The 24,603-nt window shown below is 35.1% G+C and overlaps 3 protein-coding genes across 3 annotated transcripts; 2 read left to right on the top strand and 1 right to left on the bottom strand.

Annotated features, from left to right (window-relative positions):
- The first annotated feature begins 652 nt into the window (after positions 1-652).
- On the top strand, positions 653-4,399 carry LOC113873397 (cationic amino acid transporter 7, chloroplastic-like). The gene is made up of 5 exons (XM_027511498.1): positions 653-1,052; positions 1,128-1,347; positions 1,462-1,810; positions 2,052-2,286; positions 3,700-4,399. The coding sequence occupies exons 1-5, from the start codon at positions 680-682 to the stop codon at positions 4,266-4,268; spliced, it is 1,746 nt and encodes a 581-aa protein (XP_027367299.1). The 5' UTR covers positions 653-679; the 3' UTR covers positions 4,269-4,399.
- Positions 4,400-8,797: 4,398 nt separating this feature from the next.
- Positions 8,798-12,239, top strand: LOC113873336 (pentatricopeptide repeat-containing protein At5g04780, mitochondrial). The gene has a single exon (XM_027511415.1). The coding sequence runs from the start codon at positions 8,887-8,889 to the stop codon at positions 10,744-10,746; it is 1,860 nt and encodes a 619-aa protein (XP_027367216.1). The 5' UTR covers positions 8,798-8,886; the 3' UTR covers positions 10,747-12,239.
- Positions 12,046-21,044, bottom strand: LOC113871910. The gene is made up of 8 exons (XM_027509002.1): positions 20,870-21,044; positions 17,759-20,559; positions 14,415-15,594; positions 13,919-14,265; positions 13,626-13,829; positions 13,268-13,428; positions 12,629-12,717; positions 12,046-12,053 (listed from the first exon to the last, which is right to left on the bottom strand). The coding sequence occupies exons 1-8, from the start codon at positions 21,042-21,044 to the stop codon at positions 12,046-12,048; spliced, it is 4,965 nt and encodes a 1,654-aa protein (XP_027364803.1).
- Positions 21,045-24,603: the final 3,559 nt, after the last annotated feature.

The raw sequence follows: 24,603 nt of genomic DNA, 5'->3' as shown, positions 1-24,603 counted from the left end.
ACAGACCCAGCCCTAAAATGTGAATGGACTCAAACACAAATTTACCACCCCAAAAATATTAATATCCTCAACCTAACCATCTTTCTTTTTCTCCTCCTTAAAAAGGATAGAAAGAAAAAAATTGCAAGAAACAAGAAACTACAATCAATGGCCAGTTAGTGGAAAAAGCGCATAACCTAACTAAAAAACTATCCTTTTCACAACAAAACCAAAAACTTAGCCAATTAAATTATAGAAGCAGGTAACCTTAACTAATCACAAAATAAATATCAGTCCTAAAATTATTTTCAGATTTAGAAATTGATACATCAAAATTTGTATAATTTTTTTAATCTGGACAACATGATATAGTATAATTTTTTTAAAAATTATAATAATTAACATATTTAAGTTAATTTTTTTTTATATATTACTTTTTTATCCGCAAAAATGTGTGCATGAAATTTTTTTTTTATATACCTGCATCGAATATCTGAATAAAGTCGATTTCAGATCATCATATCCGGTAATAGGGTATCAAGGACATGGCATTATGATTTATAACTTATAAACTTGACCAGTACAGTTACTGTACTCAACAATATAGCAGTATGAGAGGTTATAAAAGAGCTTTCTCTCTTACATAACATAAGGCACTGAGAAAACAATTCTATTCAATACATCCATAATAGAAGCCGCAATGGAGTCATCATTTTCGAGTTTCCGCGCCTACCTCCGAGCCGTCTCTTTCACTCCCTCTCGGCTTGCTCGCCGGGCCATTTCCGTCTCCACCTCATACGAAGAGATGAGCCGTGTCCGCGCCCGCTCCGGTGCCAACATGCGAAAGACTCTCCGCTGGTTTGACCTTGTGGGTTTAGGCCTCGGTGGAATGGTAGGCGCCGGCGTCTTTGTCACCACCGGCAACGCCACCCGCCTCTATGCTGGCCCTGCCGTCATCCTCTCCTACGCCATTGCCGGCCTCTGTGCCCTCCTCTCTGCCTTCTGCTACACCGAGTTTGCCGTCGACATGCCCGTCGCCGGCGGCGCATTCAGCTACCTCCGCGTCACCTTCGGTCCGTTTCGCCCCTTCTGTTCCCATTTTCGTTCTCTTTCTGTTGTTTTCTCACTTAGTAGATGTCTTTTTGCAGGCGAATTCGCAGCTTTTCTGACTGGTGCGAACCTCATTGTGGACTACGTGCTGTCAAATGCCGCCGTGTCGAGAGGCTTCACGGCTTACTTAGGCTCCGCAATCGGCATCTCCTCCGCGAAATGGAGGATCACGGTGCCTTCCCTTCCACACGGCTTCAACCAGATAGACATCGTTGCGGTGGCCGTGGTTTTACTCATCACGCTCTTTATCTGCTACAGGTTGGTTCACACTTCACAGCCTTATACACTCACAATTTACAAAACTAAAGCGCCTTTTTGAATGTGTCTTAAATTTGACTAACTTTGGATGATTGTGCCTGTTTGTATGTTTAGCACCAGAGAGAGTTCTGTGATGAACATGATTCTGACGGCGTTGCACATAATATTCATTGTATTCGTGATAACGGTTGGATTCTGGAAAGGGAATAGGAAGAACTTGACAGAACCGGGTCATCCGGAAAACCCATCAGGGTTCTTTCCGCACGGTGCTGCGGGTGTGTTCAAAGGTGCAGCGGCAGTTTACTTGAGTTACATCGGGTACGACGCCGTTTCGACGATGGCCGAGGAAGTTAAGGATCCTGTTAAGGATATTCCGGTTGGCGTGTCAGGATCGGTGGTGATCGTTACGGTTCTTTATTGTCTGATGGCAGCTTCAATGTCTATGCTTCTTCCTTATGATATGGTACTAATGCTAATTGATTCACAATTTAATGATAATATTATTATTTACATTTTTTGTTTGTTATGCAAAATTTAAAATAAATAATAAATGTTGGATGTAATTGATATTTGATAAATATTGGTAGGATTGTGATTTGTAGATATACATTAGTAGAGGAGTGTATATTAATTGAAAAGACTGAAGTTGAATTTTGAGGGTGTGTTAGTTGTACGAATGATGTGTGAGAATGGGCTGAATGCAGATGGATGGGGAAGCGGCGTTTTCGGCGGCGTTCAGTGGGAAATCAGACGGCTGGGGGTGGGTGTCGCGGGTGATAGGAGTGGGGGCCAGCTTTGGGATACTGACATCATTGTTGGTGGCGATGTTGGGTCAAGCTCGTTACATGTGCGTCATAGGACGCTCGAATGTGGTCCCTGCTTGGTTCGCTAGGGTCCACCCCAACACCTCTACTCCTGTCAACGCCTCCGCCTTTCTTGGTATGCCACCTCTTCCCTATTTCATTCATCGTTCTAATATTTTTTATTTGTCATCCCTTCTGCATGTCATCTCTTCTTCTTCTTCTTGTTTTTGTTTTCCTCCTTAAGATTCGTATTGATGAATGTTGAGTGATTTTGATGTCTCTTGTCACTGTTGGCAATGGAAGGGGGACCCACTTTCCCTAATATAAGTCTTTGGCTGAGGTGTGATGGAGGAACTTGTGTGGTTTTCTTTGTTGGGTTCTGTGATAAAAGGGTAATATTTCTTCACTAATGTGAATGCGGGTATGCAGTGATTCTCTTGATACATTGTCACCTTGATAATGAAGGAGATTGAAACTTATCTATATCTTTTTGTGCGTTACCGAGGGTGAGGTAGGTGGATGTTTTTAAGCGCAATAAATGCATGTGAATCGACGTTCAAGATTTTGATAGCAGTTTCTATTGCTTGCCGATGGCCCTCCGCTTATGTTTGGCGTGAGAAAAACTGGGATTCTTGCTTTTTTCAATAAAATGGTTTTAGTAGGTAAGCTGATTTTTCAATTAAACACGAGGCTATGTGCGGAAGAAGTGTGTAAAGTGTAAATTGGCTTTGTGCGAGTAACACTTCTTGTAACAAAAGAAAAGAAAAAGTAAAGAGAGGGGTCAGATGCATCCTTTCACATAGATAATTGTGAGAAACCCATAGTTCTATTGTAGTGGCATTATTTTTATCAGAAAGTGTATTCGAGAGTGAAAGTGGGTAACGTACTCCAAAACAGTGCTTGGGGGAAAAGGTTAACACATATGGGTATCACATGATCTCTAGCGGCTGTGCCTATAACGTGTTTTATCATATTTTTTTGTATAATAATGTGGTCCCCTCGTATGATATGTGCGTCTATCTCGTCCTTTACATGGTGCAGCTTGGAATCACGCGTTCGATAAACAGTATCTTGACTAGATATACATGGATAGAAGGACTGGGACAACTGTGCTTAGGGTATTGCTGTGTGGCTTAGGATGGAAAGATGTGAATCACTCCCTGATGTAAATTAATATAGGCTTCTGAACGCGACACCCTATTTGCCTTTACAACCCATTAGAAGAATAACAAAGCATTTCACATAGAAGAATTGGTGGTTTTTATTGATTCGACCCCCACTATTTGATGAGTAATATATTCCCCTTGGTTGGAATCATTGACTGATCATGACCTTAGCTCTTTGTGTAGCTAGTTCAAGTTGGCCTCAATGATGGATTATTGGATTTCCTTGATTTTATGCTTTGTGGTGCGTTTTGACTTTGCACAATCTGTTATTTCTAAAATTCCTTTTCCTCTCCCCCTCTAGGCTTTTTGAGTGGTAGCATGAAAATGATTGTGCATTTCTTGGGTCACAGTTTTCTCAAATCCGCATATTATCTCCTTTTCAGGGATCTTCACAGCAGCAATAGCCCTTTTCACTGACCTTGATGTCCTTCTTAATCTGGTGTCTATTGGTACCCTCTTTGTCTTTTACATGGTGGCAAATGCCGTGATCTATAGACGCTATGTGGCTGCAGGGACAACCAATCCATGGCCTACATTGTCCTTCCTCTTCTCATTTTCCTTTACCGCCATCATCTTCACCCTTATTTGGAAATATGTACCCACAGGAAGGGCGAAGGCAGGGATCCTCGGTGCTTGTGGTGTTATTTCGATTGTAATATTACAACTTTTCCATTGCATGGTTCCTCAAGTTCGAAAGCCTGAATTTTGGGGTGTCCCATTCATGCCATGGATACCCTCCATATCGATCTTTCTGAATGTGTTTCTGTTGGGATCACTAGATGGGCCATCCTATGTCCGATTTGGATTCTTTTCGGCTGTTGCTGTGCTTTTCTATGTCTTTTACAGTGTACATGCTAGCTTTGACGCTGAAGGAGATGGTTCTTTGACTCAAAAGAATGGGGAAATCCACGTGGAACCAAAAGACACTGAGGACCAAAATTCCAAAGTGTAGATACATAATCTTTCATTTATGTTTTTTTAATTTTATGTCAAAATGACTTCAACCTTTTTGAGAACAACTTAACTAGGATTTGGGGAGGGAGAATTATGTGGAATGCATATTAATGTAACAGGGTATTACCTAACTAGATTAGGCTGCAACTTTTGTAGAACTGGCGAACTGTATAGTTTAAAAGCGGCTTAGGTATGTGATCTCTTTTGTAAATTCTCTGCTTATATCCCCCAAAACGAAAATAGAAATTAAAAAAAAAACTCGGTTTTTGCACCCTAACAACTCTCTGACTTCTAACACCTAACTTGAAAGAAAACGATGGTGCTTCATTAACTCAAATTGTGGTTCTGCAAAATTTCTTGATCTTTGCGAGGATAATTAAATGGCATTTGGAAGTTTATCTGAAAGGACCACTGTGCTGTGATATCGGGTCTATTTCAGTGGGAAAAAGGCACTTAATACGACACAAAGCAGTCCCCAACAAAAAAAAATTGACACAAAGTAGCATGACGTCATTCTGAAAAAAAGAAATATTAAAGGGATACATAATGCTGCCTTGTAATAATTGGTGTTGATTCATTCATCATTAACATAAGTTTTGGAAATTAATTAAAAGCATGGAGAATCCAAGGATTAGCATGCTGTAATTGTAATTTGACAAAGAATATGAAGTCCCGTTTATCTTCTATTGTGGTGTCACATCTTGTTAGTCATGACAAGCATTCGTAAATCAAGCTTTCTTGTGTCTAAGGCAGGTTGGATCCTACATAGTTTTCTTAATTTGAACTTGTCTATTCGACACTTCTGTTTTCGTGCTATTATTTTATTTCAAAGAACTGTATAAAGGAGGCTTGCATCTTAATCTACAATTCATTTAAATTAAAGATATAGAATTCTCATAAAGCAAAATTTTATTTATATATTTTTTACAATAAATATATAACAAAGAGAGATACGCGAAATGCATTATAAAAATGTATAAACAATATATAATTCTTTTTCTTGACATAAATAAGTAAGCCTTGTTAATTCAGATTTATAAACCACAAGTTTACTTTGCAGTGCCACCAGGCACTAAATATTTCGACTTAATTTTTTATGGGACAATATTAATGTTCTCAAAATTTTTTATTTATCTTATAACAATGTCATGGGCAGAAATTGAGACCGAGACATTATTAGGAAAAGTAATTATCATGTTCCTTAAAAATATTTTTCGTATTAATTTAATACCTTATTAACTTATTATGCAAAACAAAAATACATTCATATAATTTTTTATATATTAAAAGAAGGGATATCAAGAGAGAGAGAGAGGTCTCAGATAATATAATTAATATTGTAAAAAAAATATTATAAAAGTATTTATATAAATAGTATAATTTAAAATAAAAATAACTGTCACGTGATGGACTGACTGGCTGAAAATGCCACTGGGTGGGCACTACTGGCCGAAAAAGATTATATAATGTAAAAAAAAGAAGAAGAAGAAAAAGGAAAAGAAAAAGAAAAGAAAAGTATGAACTAAATCAACTTTTAGACACATTTGTATTCTAACTTTCTGCATCCCTAATGATATGTGACTCCTTCAATCATAGTGTGGAGATTTTTCAACTAAATCAGTGTGTGCGCTATAAACCACAATCTTGAAGAATGAACATAATAAACAAGAAAGGAAGTTGAATGAGGGATGCATATCATGAACAAGATGATCTATTGGCTCTTCTTGTTTCATTCACCAAATGATCCACTAATTCTTCTGTCCAATTACTCCACACACACATACAATCTATTACCGCCCACGGAAATAAATCTATAAAATATGAATTCTTCATTATATTATGTCTTTTCAGTCCAATCTTGGTCACCTTACATATTAAGTTTCACAGTGGCAATTAACTAGTAAACTTCATATGTAACTGCTGAATTAAAAATAGGAACAAAGAAAAGCTCAACAGAAATCTACCAAATCATCACGCCCACGCCTTATCTAACTTTGCTAGTTGGATGATAGTGGTCTCTAATTGACAAAATAAGCATATGGACAAAATATTATGGGCCTATATGTTGGCATCATGTTTTCTTTTGGATCCTAATTGAACCCTCTTTGTCTACTGTGCCATTTATTTTGCTCTAAGTTGCCTTGCCCCTTTTATTCTTTTTGGGTCCTAATTACTTTTTCATTCTTCTCCATCCTTGATTTCTCTTTCACGGTCCCATTTATGTATATTGGGCGGTGGCATCTTTTATTATTTTGAAGCTGCATTAATGTCTGCTATTCCATCCCACTGTAACTTCAACAATGAAAAAGAACAAAGGGAAAGATTCCAAGTGAGGAGAAGGATATAAATGAAATCAACCTTGCATGAAAAGAAGAGAGGACAATTCTAATGCCCATAGAGTAATCCACCTCAATATTCCATTCATGTTGCGAGTTATTGGAAGAGATCAAGGGACTTTTTAGTTGATGTGAAGACTACTAATTGGAAGTGTTGTTTTTGTGTGCATATAAAGACTCTCTTCTTTGTTTTTTTATTCATTTTCTTTTTCAATTGGCATGTCAAGATTTTTCAATGAAGCTGTGACTTTAAATAAATATGAAAACCTTTTTCTAGTAAAGTGACATGCAAAATCGGAGTCAGCATCCTTGACTTAATGTTTCTCATACTTCTTTTTCGACTATCTTCATTGTAATAAGAAGCGGTGGATGGGATAAGATCATACTCAAAGTTGGGGGGGAATTCTCATTTTAATTTTTGGATCAGTTGGGATAAACAGTGTTCACTGTTCAAAGCATCTAAAACAGTCAACGGACATGGATTCCCATTTCCCATTGTAATTGGTTATTTCCACTAATTGGATTCTGGGTCAAAAGGACAAGTTCAATGCCGAAAGTCAGTCCCCCAACACTCTTATCTAATGAACAAATGAAAAGCACAAATTGTATTTAATATTTTATATTTTCCTTGGACATACTATTGTAGTATTGTCCAGGACAACACTTTACCTTACTGTTTTCATATGTTTACCCTTTATTTTTTCTACTTAACGTAATGTGTCCACTTCATGTTTTCCTAGATGATGTGATTTGGGTCATGGAAATTGAATAGGTTCCATTCCTATATCCTGCAGCATTTTCTCTTTCCTCTTCTTGTGTTTATTATTCTCATACTCTACTTGTAATTTCAAGTCCTTTTCTTTCTTTATTGCAAAAGATTTCTTTCTGCTCTCATGCAACATGTGAAGACAAACTTGTCAAGAAGTAGGACCAGCTGAAAAGATCTTATCAAGAAACCAAACAGGAATTAACTCACTCAAGATATAATATATTCATTCTCACATCAACTTGCAGCTCCTATGTCTTAATATTTTTTGCATTTTATTGAAGTACATCCCAAAAAGAGGTATATGAGAAAAAGGGATTGAGGTTGAGAGAGAGAAATGTCTTTTATAAATGAATGATGGGTTGGGTATCTCGTGTTTGTTTCTTTGTTTCATCTTTTAGTTAGTTAAGATATGGTTGATCATATGAAAAGACTTGTTCAATAGAATTCAAAGCAACTTGCATATGACTGTGAGAATTCAACCAAGCCAAGTAGTACTTAGTGTGGGAGTTAAAGACTCGTGTGATTGAGGATGGGTTGGTGCATTTGTCTACTCAAACTTTAATAATAATAGTGTGTGAGGTCCACACACCATACACTTTCTTTTTCATTTTTGTGTATTGTAGATATCTCTTTTTCCTGTTTTACAATTGTCACTTTGCCATGAAATTATGTAGCTATCGTGCCGTGTATGGATTCAGTGAGCGCATAAAATATGTGATTCATTGGCTAACCTTATATATATATATATATATATATATATATATATATATATTCACTAAATCAAATAGAAGAAATGGAGAATGTCAATGATGAGGTGAGAGAAAAGGTCTCTTAGGTACACCCATATTTTTATAATATTTTATCCTTTGATTTCTTTTCCTCAGTTTATCAATGTAACAAGGAGAATGTCAATATTTGTGCTGTGAAGTATAAAAAGAGAGCAAACGTTCTGAAAGGTATATCTGAACCAGATTTAGCCGCCATATTAGTGATATGTACTGTGATTAGCTTCTCTCAAATGGAAAAAGAGTTGGAGCAAATTGATTATATCCTTTTTGGGCCAATGGAATTAATCTACATATGGGCTTGAACTTTTTCACTTTTCGGACCTTAAATTTGTGCTTTTAAATGACCTGAATGGTAAGGCCCATATATCACCAAAGGGCCCAATGTCAGACGCGGATCGAGACCATAACTCACACGTGCAAAGTAAAGACCCAAAAAATAAGGCCGATTGGGTTTAAGACATATTTTTTATTTTTTGTTTTAATAATCAATTATTATTTTATTTTTAAGATTTGTATTTTATTATTTCTGTATAAATTCTTAAAACAAAAAATAAGAGAAAATAAAGAAGATAATTATTTTATAATTTAAAATAAGAATAAAATATATTTTATGAAATCAAATACTCTCAACTAAAGTTTTCAAGATAAAAGGATAATTCTCTCATTTGTACCAAACACAATTGCGAGACATATGGTTTCCCTTTGCTCTCTCTCTATGATGACATGAAAACCTTAAGAAGATGCGAGAGATTCTGTAATTGTTATGCCATTCATTTTAGGAGATTATCTGTTATTTCTGAGGCCAAACCCTTAAAGGTTGAGAAAGTTGTTCCCGTGAATGCTGATTCTACTCGTGTGGAAATTTTACACTATGTTTTGCAGTTATGTGCAAAAGCAAGATCATCTATGGGAGGAAGGGCATGCCATGCCCAGATTATTCATGTTGGCTTGGAAATGGACATTTTGACGTCAAATATGCTAATTAACATGTACTCTAAATGTTCTTTGGTTGACAATGCTCGCAAAAAATTTGATGAAATGCCAGTGAAAAGCCTAGTTTCATGGAACACAATGATTGGAGCACTTACCCAGAATGCAGAAGAGCAGGAAGCTCTCACACTTTTAATTCAAATGCAAAGAGAGGGAACCGAGTTCAATGAATTTACCATTTCCAGTGTTTTATGTGAATGTGCCTTCAAATGTGCAATAAGTGAGTGCATGCAGTTGCATGCTTTATCAATTAAGGCTGCCATAGATTCAAATTGTTTTGTTGGAACTGCTTTGGTCCATGTCTATGCCAAGTGCTCTTTAATAAAAGATGCATGTCAGATATTTGAGAGTATGCCTGAAAAGAATGCTGTTACATGGACTTCAATGATATCAGGGTTCGTGCAAAATGGGTTTCATGAGGAGGCTTTGCTGCTTTTTCACAATGCTCAGTTAATGGGTTTTGACCAGGACCCATTTATGATATCATCTGCTGTTTGTGCTTGTGCAGGCCTGGCAACTTTGATGGAAGGGAAGCAAGTGCATGCCATGTCATGCAAGTATGGATTTGCTTCAAACGTTTACGTTACTTCCTCTCTTATAGACATGTATGCCAAATGTGGCTGCATAAGAGAAGCTTACCTTGTGTTTCAAGGTGTGGAGATTAGGAGCATTGTTTTGTGGAATGCAATGATTTCTGGGTTTGCTAAACATGCTTGTGCAACAGAGGCTATGATCTTATTTGAAAAAATGCAGCAGAGAGGGTTCTTTCCTGATGATGTAACATATGTATCTGTACTAAATGCATGCAGTCATATGGGTTTGCATGAAGAAGGACACAAGTATTTTGATCTCATGGTTAGACAGCACAATATTTCACCCCGTGTCCTTCACTATTCATGTATGATTGATATTCTTGGTAGAGCAGGACTGGTTCAAAAGGCTTATGATTTGATAGAAAGAATGCCATTTAAAGCAACTAGTTCTATGTGGGGTTCACTTTTAGCCTCTTGTAGAAATTCTGGCAACATTGAGTTTGCTGAGATTGCAGCGAAGCATCTGTTTGAAATGGAGCCTAACAATGCAGGAAACCACATCTTGCTAGCAAATATATATGCTGCAAACAAAAAGTGGGAAGAAGTTGCAAGAGTAAGAAAGGTTATCAGAGAGAGTGATGTGAGGAAGGAGAAGGGTACAAGTTGGATTGAAATTAAGAATAAGATTCACTCATTTACTGTTGGCGAGAGAAATCATCCACAGATCAATGAGATTTATGCTAAGTTGGATAATTTGGTGGAAGATTTGAAGAAACTGAATTACAAGGTTGATACCAATATTGAACTGCACGATGTGGAAGAGAGTGGAAAACAAATGCTTTTGAGGCACCACAGTGAGAAGCTCGCTATTACCTTTGGATTGATGTGTTTGCCTAGTGATATTCCAATAAGGATTATGAAAAACCTCAGAATTTGTGGTGATTGCCACAATTTTATGAAACTTACATCCAAGTTTACAAGGAGGGGGATCATTGTTCGAGATATAAACCGTTTTCACCACTTTAAGGACGGGTTGTGTTCTTGTGGAGGGTTTTGGTGAAGTTGTGATATATATTTCTATTTTATTTACTCCAGGTAACGCGAGTTTCATTTTCAACTGCGTTTGAGTTACTTCATTGGAAAGGTGCGGTGATTAATATGACGTTGGTTATAACCAATCCATCTGCTTTATACGGCATGGGCACCTTTTTTATGCAAATGGTTTATTTCAGTTTGTCGTAAATTACGAAGGGAGAGGTCAGGGTTGGTTTGGAGTGTTAAGTTGGGCATGTAAGAGAACAGCCTCAGTTACCAAGGCACCTTGCACTTATCATGGGCAGGAATTTCATTGTGGGGGAATGGATTTCGGTCTTTGGAGTTGGCTGCAATAATTGAGTAGTGCTATCGAAGATCAGCAATATTTGTGAAAACATGTTTTGATGAAACGTGTTGGAACAGGCTAATGATGAGCATGATAACCGAGCACTTTTCTGTTACTTTATACGACACTGCAGCCTACAGTTTAAGGGATATATAGGCAAAGAACTCTTACGATCTGTCATTGCACAAAACCCATAATGTCTTGTTCCTTTTATTGTGGTGAAATCATGCTTCTCATTCGCTGGTCATCATAGATATTTTTTAACCCACAGGAAAATACATTTTTCTTTTGACCGTTCAGGAGGGGAGATACTCCCACTAAGTTTTACAGGAATCATACATTTTCATCTGTCAGCTGATTCTTCTGTTCCAATTCTTCCATTTGATTTATAACTATTACTACTGCCGGACTTCGGACCTTTCACCTGAGAACCATGGCTTGCAAAGTATCCTTCCTTAATCCGAAAGAAACTGTGAACTTCTCACAACTGACTGATATTCTTAAATCTCGGCCACTGTAGAGTGCATTGCAGAAAGTTATTAGCCCTGAAAACACCCAGACTGGCAATGAAGTTACGTAGAAATTTTAAAATTTTTATATTATCTAAATTTAAAAGATGAAGAGTACAATTGTACATGTTTGATCTAAAATAAAATATTATCTAAATTTGAATATTTAAAACTGGATGGTAGCACCTAAGAATTATGTTATACATGATACATCCTCAAAGCTGATCTTTTAGACCATGAGCACCGTCTTCGTTTTGAAAGATAGCGGTCCGTGCTTCACTACAAGAGGGATAAAAAGAGAGAGAAAGCGGGAATCTCTTATATACATACTAGCTTTCTAATGATTCAACTGTACAAAAGGGAACCGCTAGAAGCAGCAGACTTGAGGGTGCATCAGAAGATCTAATTAGCCGTTTTTGCACACTATGTTGGCGGGTAGATGCTGTGCAGTGTATTCTTCACGAACTCTTCAAAAATCTGCCACAAGCAATAAAGCAGAGCAGAACTAGTGAATATATTGTCAGATATATATACGCCCTAAATTAGTTTTGCTGCCTTCCTTAGATGCTTTTTATAATGGAAAGTATATTGTGTGCAATGTATAAAATTTTAACCGATAAGAAAATATAACGTGCTGCATAATGATTAAAGTTGAAAAATGATTGTTTTACCAAATTGATCAATTGTCAAAGTCAAACTTATATACTAATGTAGCATAAAATAATTAGTATCACTGCAAAAATTCATAAATGCGAGCACATAAAGTGACCCTTATAAAAACGGCAATATTATTTACGTGGTCTCCAAACAGATTTTATGAAAACAAATTATTGACTCTGAAGAATTGCCTATTAGGCTAACAAAGAATGGAAAAGGCAATAGAATGGTGCTTCCTATACCAATGTGTCAAGAGACAGCATACCTTAATACAATCCCGTATTATTAAAATCAGTGTTCTATTTCTGAAGCTTCACGCACAACTACAAAAGAACGCAGTTAGTGTTAATTTAGAGACAACTAATATATACAACAAAATAAATTTCAAAAATTACCTTCAGCTATAGTACAAAAACTTTGTGGAGGAAATATCGTTTCCGGGTCTATTTTCTGGGAAGAAACAATCAACGAGAGGCTACGCTTACTGCAGAAAGGAACCAGACTCAAATGTTTCAGGTAAATAGAAAAGCCAAAACATCAATAATCTTCTATCATCAACCGATAAATACCACCGGACCGCAGTTACGGCATTATTTACATGAACTTCACACATGTTTTCCTTCTTACAGTTTGAATAAAATACCCCACACACTACAAATAATTAAGAAATGGCGCCAAAAATTTGGTTTACTAATAAACAAAATTAGTACTTTATCTTTTATAATTTTATTCCTCTAACTTTTAAACACTAATTAAATATGTTCTTTTTTAATAACGATATTTAATTCTGTTAATTACTATTTCTGTCTTATCTCTTAATAATCGCTATCATCGTCTTTTTTTTCTTCCTTTTATTTGATTAATGTATTAATTAATAAAAAAATATTTAATAGACATTTAAAAATCAGAGAACTAAAATATAGTACAAATTAAAAGATAATATCAAAATAAAAAATTAGAACAAAATAAAAAAATTGAGTAAATTACGAATTTTGCCGTACGAATAACTTCCAAAAACTCGAACAGTCACAAACCTTGCCCATGAAGGGATAAACTTATTATTTGGGATGCCATCTTCATCTTCATCTTCATCATCTGACCCTTTATACGGAGAGATTTCGTATGCTTGCTCTTGAAGTGAGTTTTTGATGATCAAGTCATCATCTTCAGTGGCTTTGATAGAAGTGCTCATTACCTATAAATTAGAAACAACAGCATTTCAAAGATATTATCGTATGAGATTACATTAAAAAATTGACACTATATGACTGGGTAGGAAATAAGTATCACGTATTGTTAGAAGAAAGAGCACGTATTTCTATACAGTTGAGAAAATATTACTCCTAGCCTTGACCAAACTAGTATGAAGAGAGCCACAAAAAACAATATTACCTTTACATCATTGACACAATCATTCACAGTTTCTAAATATTCAGGACAATTTTCTTTTGTTATATGAACTTCGGAATTCCTGATGGCCAAAGATTCAGTTTCAGAAATTTTCTCCAGATTGCCTTCTCTTTTGTCTTGCTCTTGCAAGTTCTTATGATTTTCTCCAGCATCCATAAATTTCTTGTTCTCTTGGATTCCTTCACCCTAAGACCAGATAGCCCATGTATTAGTATTTTCCTTACTTAATCAAGAGAGGAGAGAAAACTAAATTCTTGACAGAATAAAAATTTTACTGTAGCTCGGCCCTGTATTTCTCTCTCTTCTTTTTTAGCATGTATCTTCTCATGCTCGAGCTGCTGCTTCTTTGTGTCATTGACACGCTTTCTTTTTCTTTCTTTCTCCTTTTTCTCTTCATCTTCCCTCTGTCTCTTCTTTGCTGCCATTTGCACATCCTTTTTCTTTCTTTCTTCCTCCTTCTTTTTCTTCTGCAGCTCCAGCTGCCTTAGGTTCTGTTGTTCCAATTTTTCCCGCTCAAGCCTTAATGCCTCCTTCTTCATCTTGCGTTCATTCTCTTTTCTTTCAGCCATACGCTTGGCAGCCTCAGCAGCCTCCAGGGCCTTCACTTTAATGTCTCTCTTGCCTACATGTTCACACAGTAAGGTTCAAATAATTGTCAAAATGAAATATCATTTGTCTTACATTGTCAAGATGAACTTTCAGTCTGCAAGAAGACAATCTTTATAAAAGAAAATATCTTTTGTAACTAACGAAAAAGATAAGATCAGTTACCTGTTAAACCTACTGCCGCTTGTTTTTGTTGAACTAATGGAATAAAGGAAGAAATGTTCGATACAATATTGTTGCATGTAGACTTTACTTCGGAATATGTGGTACCTCGTTTCATGCTATCTTTTCCAGATAACTTTGGCCTACTGGGCCTTTTGCAGACTGATTCAGTGGTCCTCTTGGCACCATTTGCTCCAAGAGATATACTCTGATTCTCCTTCCCCTTACTCATGAATCTTCTCCTGTTGCCATTCTGTTTGTCAACATTATTTTTTACCTTATTGCGAGTCCCGCTGAGGTTAAATTCTGTGCTTATACAATCTTCACGACCACCAGTTAATACATCATCTTGTAAAATTGATGTAGATGGGTTTGGATTATCTATAATCTCCACTAGTGGTTCTCTTGTAATTGAAGAAGTCATTCCTTCTGATCTAATACCCCTTTGGAGATTACCAGCAATCTCGTCCACAGTTTCATTTTCTTCACTGATGCAGGGAAGCTCTAGCTTTAAACTCTTACGCTTCCCTGAACTGCCAAAGTTTGAATTAATTCGATCCCAAAGAGTTTGAACTGAAGAAGTATAATGACCCATACAATTTGGTTGGCCATCAGAAAGAGACCGTGGACTCCCATTATTAAGAGGAAGGGAAGTCCTTTGACCTATACCCTCCAGAAGTCCATTAGGTAAAGACTGACAGAACTCTGGTATGTTATGCAACTTATATGGGGTTGAAGAATAGCACATTGGAGAATGCATGGACCTAGATTTACCATGGGATGTATAATCTATTGAGTTACTTGGAAGATTCATCTTTTCCAACTCTATTTGGTCCTCAGCAATGCATGGCTGTGCTTTATCTGTTTGCATAATGAACCCTTCAAACTCCGGTAAAGTTTCATCTGTACCAATCGAATCCAAGCACTGTATTCCTGGAGAAAGAGGCACACCATCTGAGAATTTAGGATTTCCTCCTGGATAAATTCTTCTACTGGAGTTGTTTCTTTCAACACAAGCCAGAAGTTCTGCACTTTCTTCTCCACAAATAACCTGACGATGCCACGAATCCATCTTCTCATCCATGCTGCACCTCAATGTTGAGTCCATAACAAATCCTGACATATTAGCCTCTTCCAACAGAAGGGTGTCCGCACATCTGTCTCTTCCATCCAAAATAAGTTTCTGCTGACAGGAAAATCATTGAACCAGACTATTCAGAAAGTTCTAACACAATGGAAAGGCAATGTTATCACCTAGACACCTATAAACCTGCATGCATATATCTATATAGTCACTTTCCTACGTATTAAGAGATTGCAAAATTTTCAGTTACTGGTGCAATTCTGGCTAAATAAGATGTATTTTAACACAAGCCCCTGACAGAATAAAGTGATCCAGCAAAACATCTCATATCTTGAGGTCTAACTCTATTAAATAAATAGCAAAAGTCATATTTTGACTGAAATGTGATTATTCACAATCCAGCTCTCAGTAGATTGTTCCTTTCACTAATGCTCACCAACTATATCCCTATTCTAACAATATTCTAAAAAACTAGCCAATTATTGGAGTTTCTGATATTCTTAGCAGGAAAGGCAATCCATCCTATATTAACAATAAATAAAAAGAATATGCACTTAAGTCAACAACAACCTAACCTTTTCCCATTATGTGGTTTGAATTACACGGCTCAAACAACAGCATAGTGTTCTATACTTACATATGTAAATAAAGAAATCCCAGATAAAAGAAACAATGTCAGATTAAATTAATATCAGCTTACCTAAGTTGTTCTTATAATTGTCAAGATTCATTGGTATTATTAACTAACTCAGGATTCTCCCTTCGGTCTCTCTTATCCATGTCTCCCCATCCACTCCGACAATCCTTTCTCACACTTCCTGTTTCCACTTCTATATAAGTATACTAATGTAGCTTAAAACTATTATTTATCTACACTAAATGGCTATTGCATCCTAAATTAAACTTTCCACTAGCTCGTCTGCCATGAAATGTGTGTCATCTACGCTCAGCCAATTCTCAAACAACAAAGACATCAAGAGTGTGTTTGGATGAGGTATTTCAGGTGAATTCATTTTTTGACAAAAATTATAATTTTTCAGGTTAAAATTTGTTGTTTGGATGAGGAATTTTAAAGAATTTAAAATTTTAGAAATTTTAGTGAGAATTTGGAATTGTTTTTATTTTATTTATTGTGTTCCATTCATATTTTTATTTAATTATAGTTAATTTTAATAATTTAAATTTCATATTTTTAATTTTTTCAAATATAGTAATAATTTTATTTTTTTAAGAATATAAGTAATTTAACTACTCTAACCAAACAAAAATATTTAAAATGAAAGAAATTCAATTACTCTATCCAAATAAAATATTTAAAATAATAGAAATTTAAATGATATAATTTAATTACCTCATCCAAACATAACACAGAAGTTAGAAGAAAACAAAGTAAAACTTGTATTGACAACAATTCAATGCATAGATGTTACTCATTAGAGTTACTGCATAGGATTTTATCATCTATAAAGATTTACTCTTTTCATTTTCATTTGACTCGATTTTTTCTTAATTCTGGGAATTTCTTTCTCTTTCAGTGATTTTTTATGTAAGTTTCAGAGGGCACTGCTTTCTTATCCATCAGAGATAACTTTAAAAAATGTTTTCTATTACATTTCTGAACTCTAGAAGCTAGAACACAACCCTTGGTCACAATACATGTAGATTGAGTTTTAAGCTTGAATTCTTTAGCAACTAATTTCTCTTCCCACCCCTCTCCTCTGTTTCTTTGTTCTCTATCCTTGCTAAAATCCTAAATTGATTGTGAAGACACAGTTTTGCCATATCATTTTTTGCTCCAAAATGGCACAATTATAGCTCATTTTTGCTTCCCCGTAATCCTAAATAGTTTTCAACTTATCAAGATGCGCTTTGAACTATTCTTCATGGAACATCACATTGACATTATTGGAAATCTTGTAGAAAATTTAAATAAAGTTGCAATTATTCTGCTTTCTATGTTCCATAATTTCCTTTTTCGGAACAGAAAAAATACCTAAAACAGCCCCCAAAGGAGCCCGTGATCATCAAATAAAATAATCTGGCAATTTCTATGCCAAAGCAAGATGGCATGACAGTTGCAATAAAATCAAAGTTCTTAACATAGAATGCCTGACATACAATTTGATACTGAATATTGTTTAACACCAACTCCACCAGTGCAAGATATTCAGAAAACTCGTATTCAATATTTAATCCTTAAAAAAAGAAATCTTACACAGACCAATCTTTGATATTTTCAGAACATGAAACAGAAATAACTTACCTCTTCTCTTCTCGCCTTAAGTGAAGAACCTTCCATTGTTTGGCATTTCCTGTTGTTCTGAATTTCATCTGAGTTACTAACAAACTGATGCCTTGTATCATCCTCCTGATTACATGCCAAATGTTGAACTTCTAGGACAATCCTGGGGATATCTTCCTCAATACTCAAGTTTCTACTTTTAGGTCTTTGGTCAGTGGAATCAAGCGGCTTTTCCAAGAGGTTTGAAGTGGCAGGTAGAAATTTGTGTGTTTCAATTTCAGTCTTCCTTCTTTTATGATGACGCTCCACATCATAAGTGAAACTCTCTGTGGAACTTTTGGAAAGCTGAAAGTAATTTAAAGAGCCAGTGATTTTTCCATCACTGAGCAGTGCGTTCCCCAATAAGCCACCTTCTTGAGCTGAGAAAATGCTATTTTGGCCCTGTAGTGCTAAGCCAGCATTCATATCATCCATGGGAGCAGCAAATGGGAACCCAACTGTGATGTTGGTAATGTTTTTGTCTGTGTATTTATGCAGACCATTTCCACTAACTGCTTCAGAAGAAGAATCTGCCAGCCCAGTACTTCTTCCATCATCTTTCAGTTTACCTTTTACTAAAACAAATTTGGAAGTCAAGGCTTCTTTTGACAAACTTCCTGATGAATTTTCACTTGCAACTTGTGAAGGAGTTGAATGATTCATCAAGGAAGAACTAAGAATGCAGAAATCATTCTGAACCATGGGTAACTCTTTGATTGGTGACATGGCATTTAGCGCTGAGCTGGTTAAATCTTCCTCCTCAAAGTGGTTTTCACAATATTTCATCTGAGGCTCCTCTTCTCTGATCAGAACTTCCTGCATTTCCATTGAATGCATCTCCCCCAACGACTTGTGTTTACTTTGGTGCACAAGAGAAGTTTCCTCTTCTACTAAATTCACTGGCTCCAATGAATTCAGAGGTTCTTCTTCTGGTGACATTCCCCTTTGGCCCTCTTTCAAATCAGGACTACAAATTACATTCATACTTGTCTCTTCTACATCATCAAAATCAAGTTGCTTAGGCATTACAGACATAACAACATCAGAGGGAAGCTTCAAGACTGATACATTGAGCCCAACCTTAGGGCTAACACTAGAATCTTTTTCAACTGATCCATCACAATAAGCATCAACTTCGCCAGTTGCAGCAGATCTCTGCTTGACATTATCATTGGGAATGGTACCGGATAGTATATTTTCTTGGGTATTCGTGACCTCCCCATCCACAGCTGTCTCAATGTATACTGATTCTGCAAGTAAAGACTTGCCATCTAAATTGGAAGAACTCACTGGGATTAACGACCCTTCTTTTGCGCAAGTAGTCACAGCCCTTGTATTTCTAAAAGTAGTGAGTGTTGCAGCTTTCTCCTCCTCTGCAGAATTTCTAGCAATTTCTATATCTAATTTGGAATACTTTGGACTTGAAGATGACCTTCTAGCAACCATTTCGGTAGGCTGTAGATTTTGAGACCTTTTACCAGCAGATTCAGAGCAGGCAGCATTTTGCACACAAGAATTGGATCTCGAAGAATCCAATACTTCTTCAGGGTGATTCTGCGACTCTGGGTCTCTGGTTATGTATTCCTTTCCCAAACAGCTTCTACTTAAACAATCTTTTGTTTTTACTACGGCAAAGTCAGGATCCTTTTGACTGCCGAAGGACCCAACAACAGGCTCTGCTACATTCTGTGAATTCTGTGAAATTAAAAGTTCATTTGATTGTGCTGATTTATCGATAGACTTTACATGAATGTTACTTTCTTGTTTATTGAGGATGAAATCACGATCGTTGATTGTATTCCTCCTACTTCCATCATTACAATCAGATGCTTTGCTTAAATGCGTCTGATCAACATGAGTAATTGGTTGCATAAGATCACAGATTTCAGTTCGTTTGCCTCTGCTCAAGGTGTTGTCAATCTTAAACGATTCTTTAATACATCTTGCCTGGCTAGAACTTCTAGATTTTGTTAACCTCTTCTTTTCCCTTCTTCCAGCTTCTCTCCTCTGATACTCTCCTTCATTTGCTTCCTTAACACCACAACCTCCAGTAATAGCACAACACCGATTGACTATTTCCAGTGATTCGTTCAAGTCATAAGGCAAAGGACCATCTTCCTCCCATTCAGAAGAACTAGCATTATTCGAAGAATTTAACCTTTGGAATCTTTTAGATCTTGTTATCCGGCCAGAGTAATTAGACTTGTCTTCTTGAGTAACACAATCACGTCGTGCCATTTCTTCCATGGAACAACTTTGGATGTTGGAACGAAAATCTTTGACCCAGTCTGACTCCATTAGATGTTCTGCCTGTGGAGTTGACGATGTAGAACCTGTAACTGTGCCAGCACACACACCAGCATTACTATCATCTCTTGACCAGCGTTTGGGTGCTCTTGCACTATTACGTAGCTCCAGAGCCTTCTGCCTCGACTTTGACCTTTGCAACTTTGCCAGTGACAGAGCTGGGTCATGGTGACAGCCTGAGACCCTTGGTTCCAACTGATTCTGAGGTGATTCAGCACCAAAATCCAATTCAGGAGGACCACTTGAGGCACATCCAGTATTATTGACAGAGCAATCTGGCACAATTGAAAGCCCATCTCCCGTGTTGCAGTCTTTTATTAAATCACAACCTTCATCATGCAAACCAATTGGATACTGAACACCATCAGATACAGCATCCAGATTGCTGTATAGATTGCAATGATGACCTGCTAAAGGAACACCGACTTGCGGTTGCGAAAGTAGAACTTCGGAAAGAAGCTCATCCTTGTTTAACTCTGCAAGGAGATAGAAAATGCTGTTGTTAACAAATTACGATCAAATTTCCCAAACAAAAACTGGCTTAGACGTTGGGGCGCATATACAACTATAACAGGATCACTCAGTCAGAGTGAACCAGCACCGACAAGGAATCCACATTTTTGGTATCCATGAAGCAGAATATCAGTCCTTCATGTCACTATAACACAGGTAAATTACTTCAAAACCAAGAGAAAAAGAGAGAGACGTGATTTCAATGCGAGGCACAAAACCAGCGATACCTAACATGTAAATTGAATTTCGATTGTCACAGTGAACTTTAATTACCTTGGGGATCTGAGGGACGAGTGTGAAGAGAAGAGTTGCAGAGCCATGGAGGAGGGGGAATTCCGTTGAGGAGGAGTTTGGGAAAAAGGTGGTGCTCCCAAAGATGGCACTGCTGGCGCGACTGATCTATGATTCGCTTGGTCCTCTCGAAGATCTGCACGACGTGCTTCTCCATCGCCGACATTGCTTCACATCGATGCGTTGTTGGAGTTTTGAGTGTGCGATGGGAGTGGTAGAAAGGGTCGAAGAGCGTTTTGGCGCTGTTTCCAATTCAAATTTGGGGGAAGTTTTGATTGCCGGATTCACCCGTGTGACTGTGAAGGTTTCAAATTGTGTTGCCCACTTGCCTTTTTTTTTTATCTTGTGGGCTCTCTTGGACTAAATCCTTTTGGACATCAGAATTGATGGACCCATTCCTGTGGGTTTTGACCCAAAAATTTATAGGTAAGCATGACAAGCCTTTGGGCTTGCTTTTGATTTTTATGCCTTGAAGGAAGAAAAGAGAAGTTTGTTTCTTATTGTTAGATTTATGTTGTTAGAAAGTGAGAGATTAATTTTTTATTATATTATATTAAATGTTTAAATGAGTATTAAATAGTATTTAATATTAAATTTAATTATTTGATGTTTTATTGTATATTTAATGTTTAGCATCGTTAGATTATAAATGTTGTTTATTTTGAGAAAAAAAAAACTGTTTGTTATATATTAAAACCAAAAAAAAAATAACAAACATCGAAATAAAGTGCAATTTGAACAGGTTCTCTCTGAACCAAATTTTTTAAAAAAATTGTTGTGTAATAAAATAGGTGTACACGAACTTTTTATGCATATTATTTTGTATTTTCTTCTTATTTTTAAAAATTTGTGTATAATGATAAAAAAAAAATTATTATTTTTGTTGTTTTCTTCTTAAACGTGTCTTTAAAAAGGATAAATGGAATTTTTTTAAAAAGTGTTGAAATAAGCTCATTAACATTTACATTAAGAGCATTTTTAGTGTTGAAACTGTTAAAAATTATTAAGTTATATTTTACTAACTTTTTACGTAGGTTTTATAATAACACATTACTTTTTTCCCCTTAATTTAAACATATCTTGACTTCAACTTTACACCACTTAAAAATTAACTAAATAGACCCCCACAAGTTTTTTATATTTTCATAGGTCATGAACATTTATTTTTATTTTTAAAAAGTACCAAGAGTCTCACTTCTTAAAATTTTAGTTTAAGCAACAATTGTTTAATTAAGAAACCGATCTTTATTTAAAATGACAGCTCATATCTCTCAAATAATAAATTTATAAACTATCGTTACTTATATAAAAAATATTTTCAAACATTTCCTTTAATAAATATCGATGACAGGTAATTAATTGAGTGACACCTAATAACTATATATATATATATATTGCACCGTACATATATCATAAAACTAAATTGTTTTATAAAAAAATTAAAATACATATTACAAGATTTAATAAATTAGAAAAATTAAACATTATAAATTTTAATAATAAATATTTTTTTATATTAAATACAGTTAAAATTTATTTTTAATATAAACTTTAACTAAAATTGAATTAAAAATAAAAATATAATAAAAAATTAACCTTAAAAATATTTTCATTTAAGAATACTTCAACAAATGTTATCATTTAAAAATATTTATAATTTGTGAATATTAATTTTTTAGACAAAAATAATTATGAATATTGTTAAATGTAGTATTTTAATAGTATTTTTAAAGATAATATTTGTAAGTATTAAATTTTTAAGCACTTTTTACACAGTGTATTTATTTTAAAAATTTCAATTGTTTTTTTATATATTTTAATTTAATAGAATATTTATTATTAATAATTGTAGTATTGATTCTTTTAAATATAATTTGTTTATAGTATATTTAATTATTTAATAATATAAAATATATATGGTTTTTATAAATGTAATTGAGTTAAATATTTAAAATTATAATTTTAGGACACACAATAATTTTATTTAACTTAAATAAAATTGTTTTTAATATAAAATACTTGTAATTAAAAATTAAATTTCATTTGAAAAAAAAGCGGTTCAAAATTTGAATTTGACTTTGACATCTACTTTTCGCATTTTACGGTTTTATACCTTTTCATGTCGTTTTGTAGAAATTTAATTAGGTCCGCGTTTTTCTTGAACCTAAATTATTATCTTTTATTAAATTTATTATATTTCCACTTCAAGGATTGCGGTTTATTAATTTCACCATTATTCTAATCATTTTAAGATTCAGTGTTTGAATATTTTATCATATTTTATATTTGAAAAGTTATCACCATTGATAACTGCTCTCTTAAATTTTGGGTATGGTATTAAATGCGAAGCTTCCCTCTTTTAAGTTAGTATGTTTCCAAATCACACTTAGCATGTGTATGGACTGTGGATTAGCTAGAACGCATATTATACAGCAATTAATTATATTTATAATTAACTATATAAAATAAATGTTATATTTGAATATAAAAAGTAAATGACGATTTTAAATAATATTTTTCTAACAGTTTTTTCTCAGTTAATGAACCAAAATAATTCAATCCAAGTTCACATTTATTACATATACATATCTACATAGAAAAAATTAACCATCAATCCAATCTACATCATCACAATGAAAACATCCACCGAAAAATTACAACACAGTCGAGACATACCTATCGTCTCGATGAATGCTAGTGTTCCCCCCAGCAACTCTAGCCTTGAACTTCCTCGCAAACAATTTCACCTTTCTATCGACATTAATCAACCTCCACAGATTGAATCGCACAATCCATGCAATTTGTTTGCAGAACATAAAGATAATTTTGAGGTAAATTCACTTTTTATTGATTCCCTCAATTCATATACGTGTTACTCAAATGATTCTTAATTACTTTCATAGATTGCTATTGAATTCTATAATTTTTAAAAACCTTTTGCGTTAACTATTACGGGCAACATACTTATTGATTATTAAAAAATTACCATTTTTCAAATTTAATAGACCAAGATTTGATCATAACATGGAATTATTTTTTTTAATATCTTTTTTCCAATGTATTTGGTTGCGTGTTGAAAGGTTGGAGCAACATTATATGAAACAAAAAGGAGAAGAATGATGGAGTCAGGGTTGAATGAGTACGAAAGTTGTTTGGGGGTTGATCTAAAACTGAAATTATCACAACCTGGGTCAAGTTCTGATAACTCACTTGAAATGGTGAATTCTACAACTTCATTACCATTATCACCTCCCCCATTGGACACTGATGGAAATCCTAATAGCTCCCCAAACGATGATGAGCTACCACCATTGGTGGCCATGGGATGTACTAGTTGTTACATGTATGTGATGGTATCCATTGCTCGCCCTCGATGTCCAAGGTGCAAGACTCCTTCACTGATTGACAACTTTCAATTGATCCCTGCAAAGAAAACGAGGAAAACTTGGAATTAATTTGCACCCTTTCTAAGGACTTGTTCTATCTTTTCCCATTTTTATTCTAGTTTCAATTACACCCTATTACTTGCAAAATGCTAGTAGTTATTAGTGCATTGTTAAGGAAATTAATTGTGGAGATTTCGGTATAAGACTTTTTTCTTTAATGAATTAATATGAATGTGTAGAGAAAATATTTCGTTAATCTCCCCTTCTCGGATACTCTTTTGTATATTTTATTTTAAAATTTGTTTGTTATGCAATCCTTGGTAAAAGTTA

This window comes from Abrus precatorius, unplaced genomic scaffold, assembly GCF_003935025.1.
Source record: "Abrus precatorius isolate BTA unplaced genomic scaffold, Abrus_2018 Scaffold7, whole genome shotgun sequence".
Classification (NCBI taxonomy): Eukaryota; Viridiplantae; Streptophyta; class Magnoliopsida; order Fabales; family Fabaceae; genus Abrus; species Abrus precatorius.
Note: the sequence above shows the minus strand (reverse complement) of the source record. Positions and strands in the feature narration are given on the sequence as shown.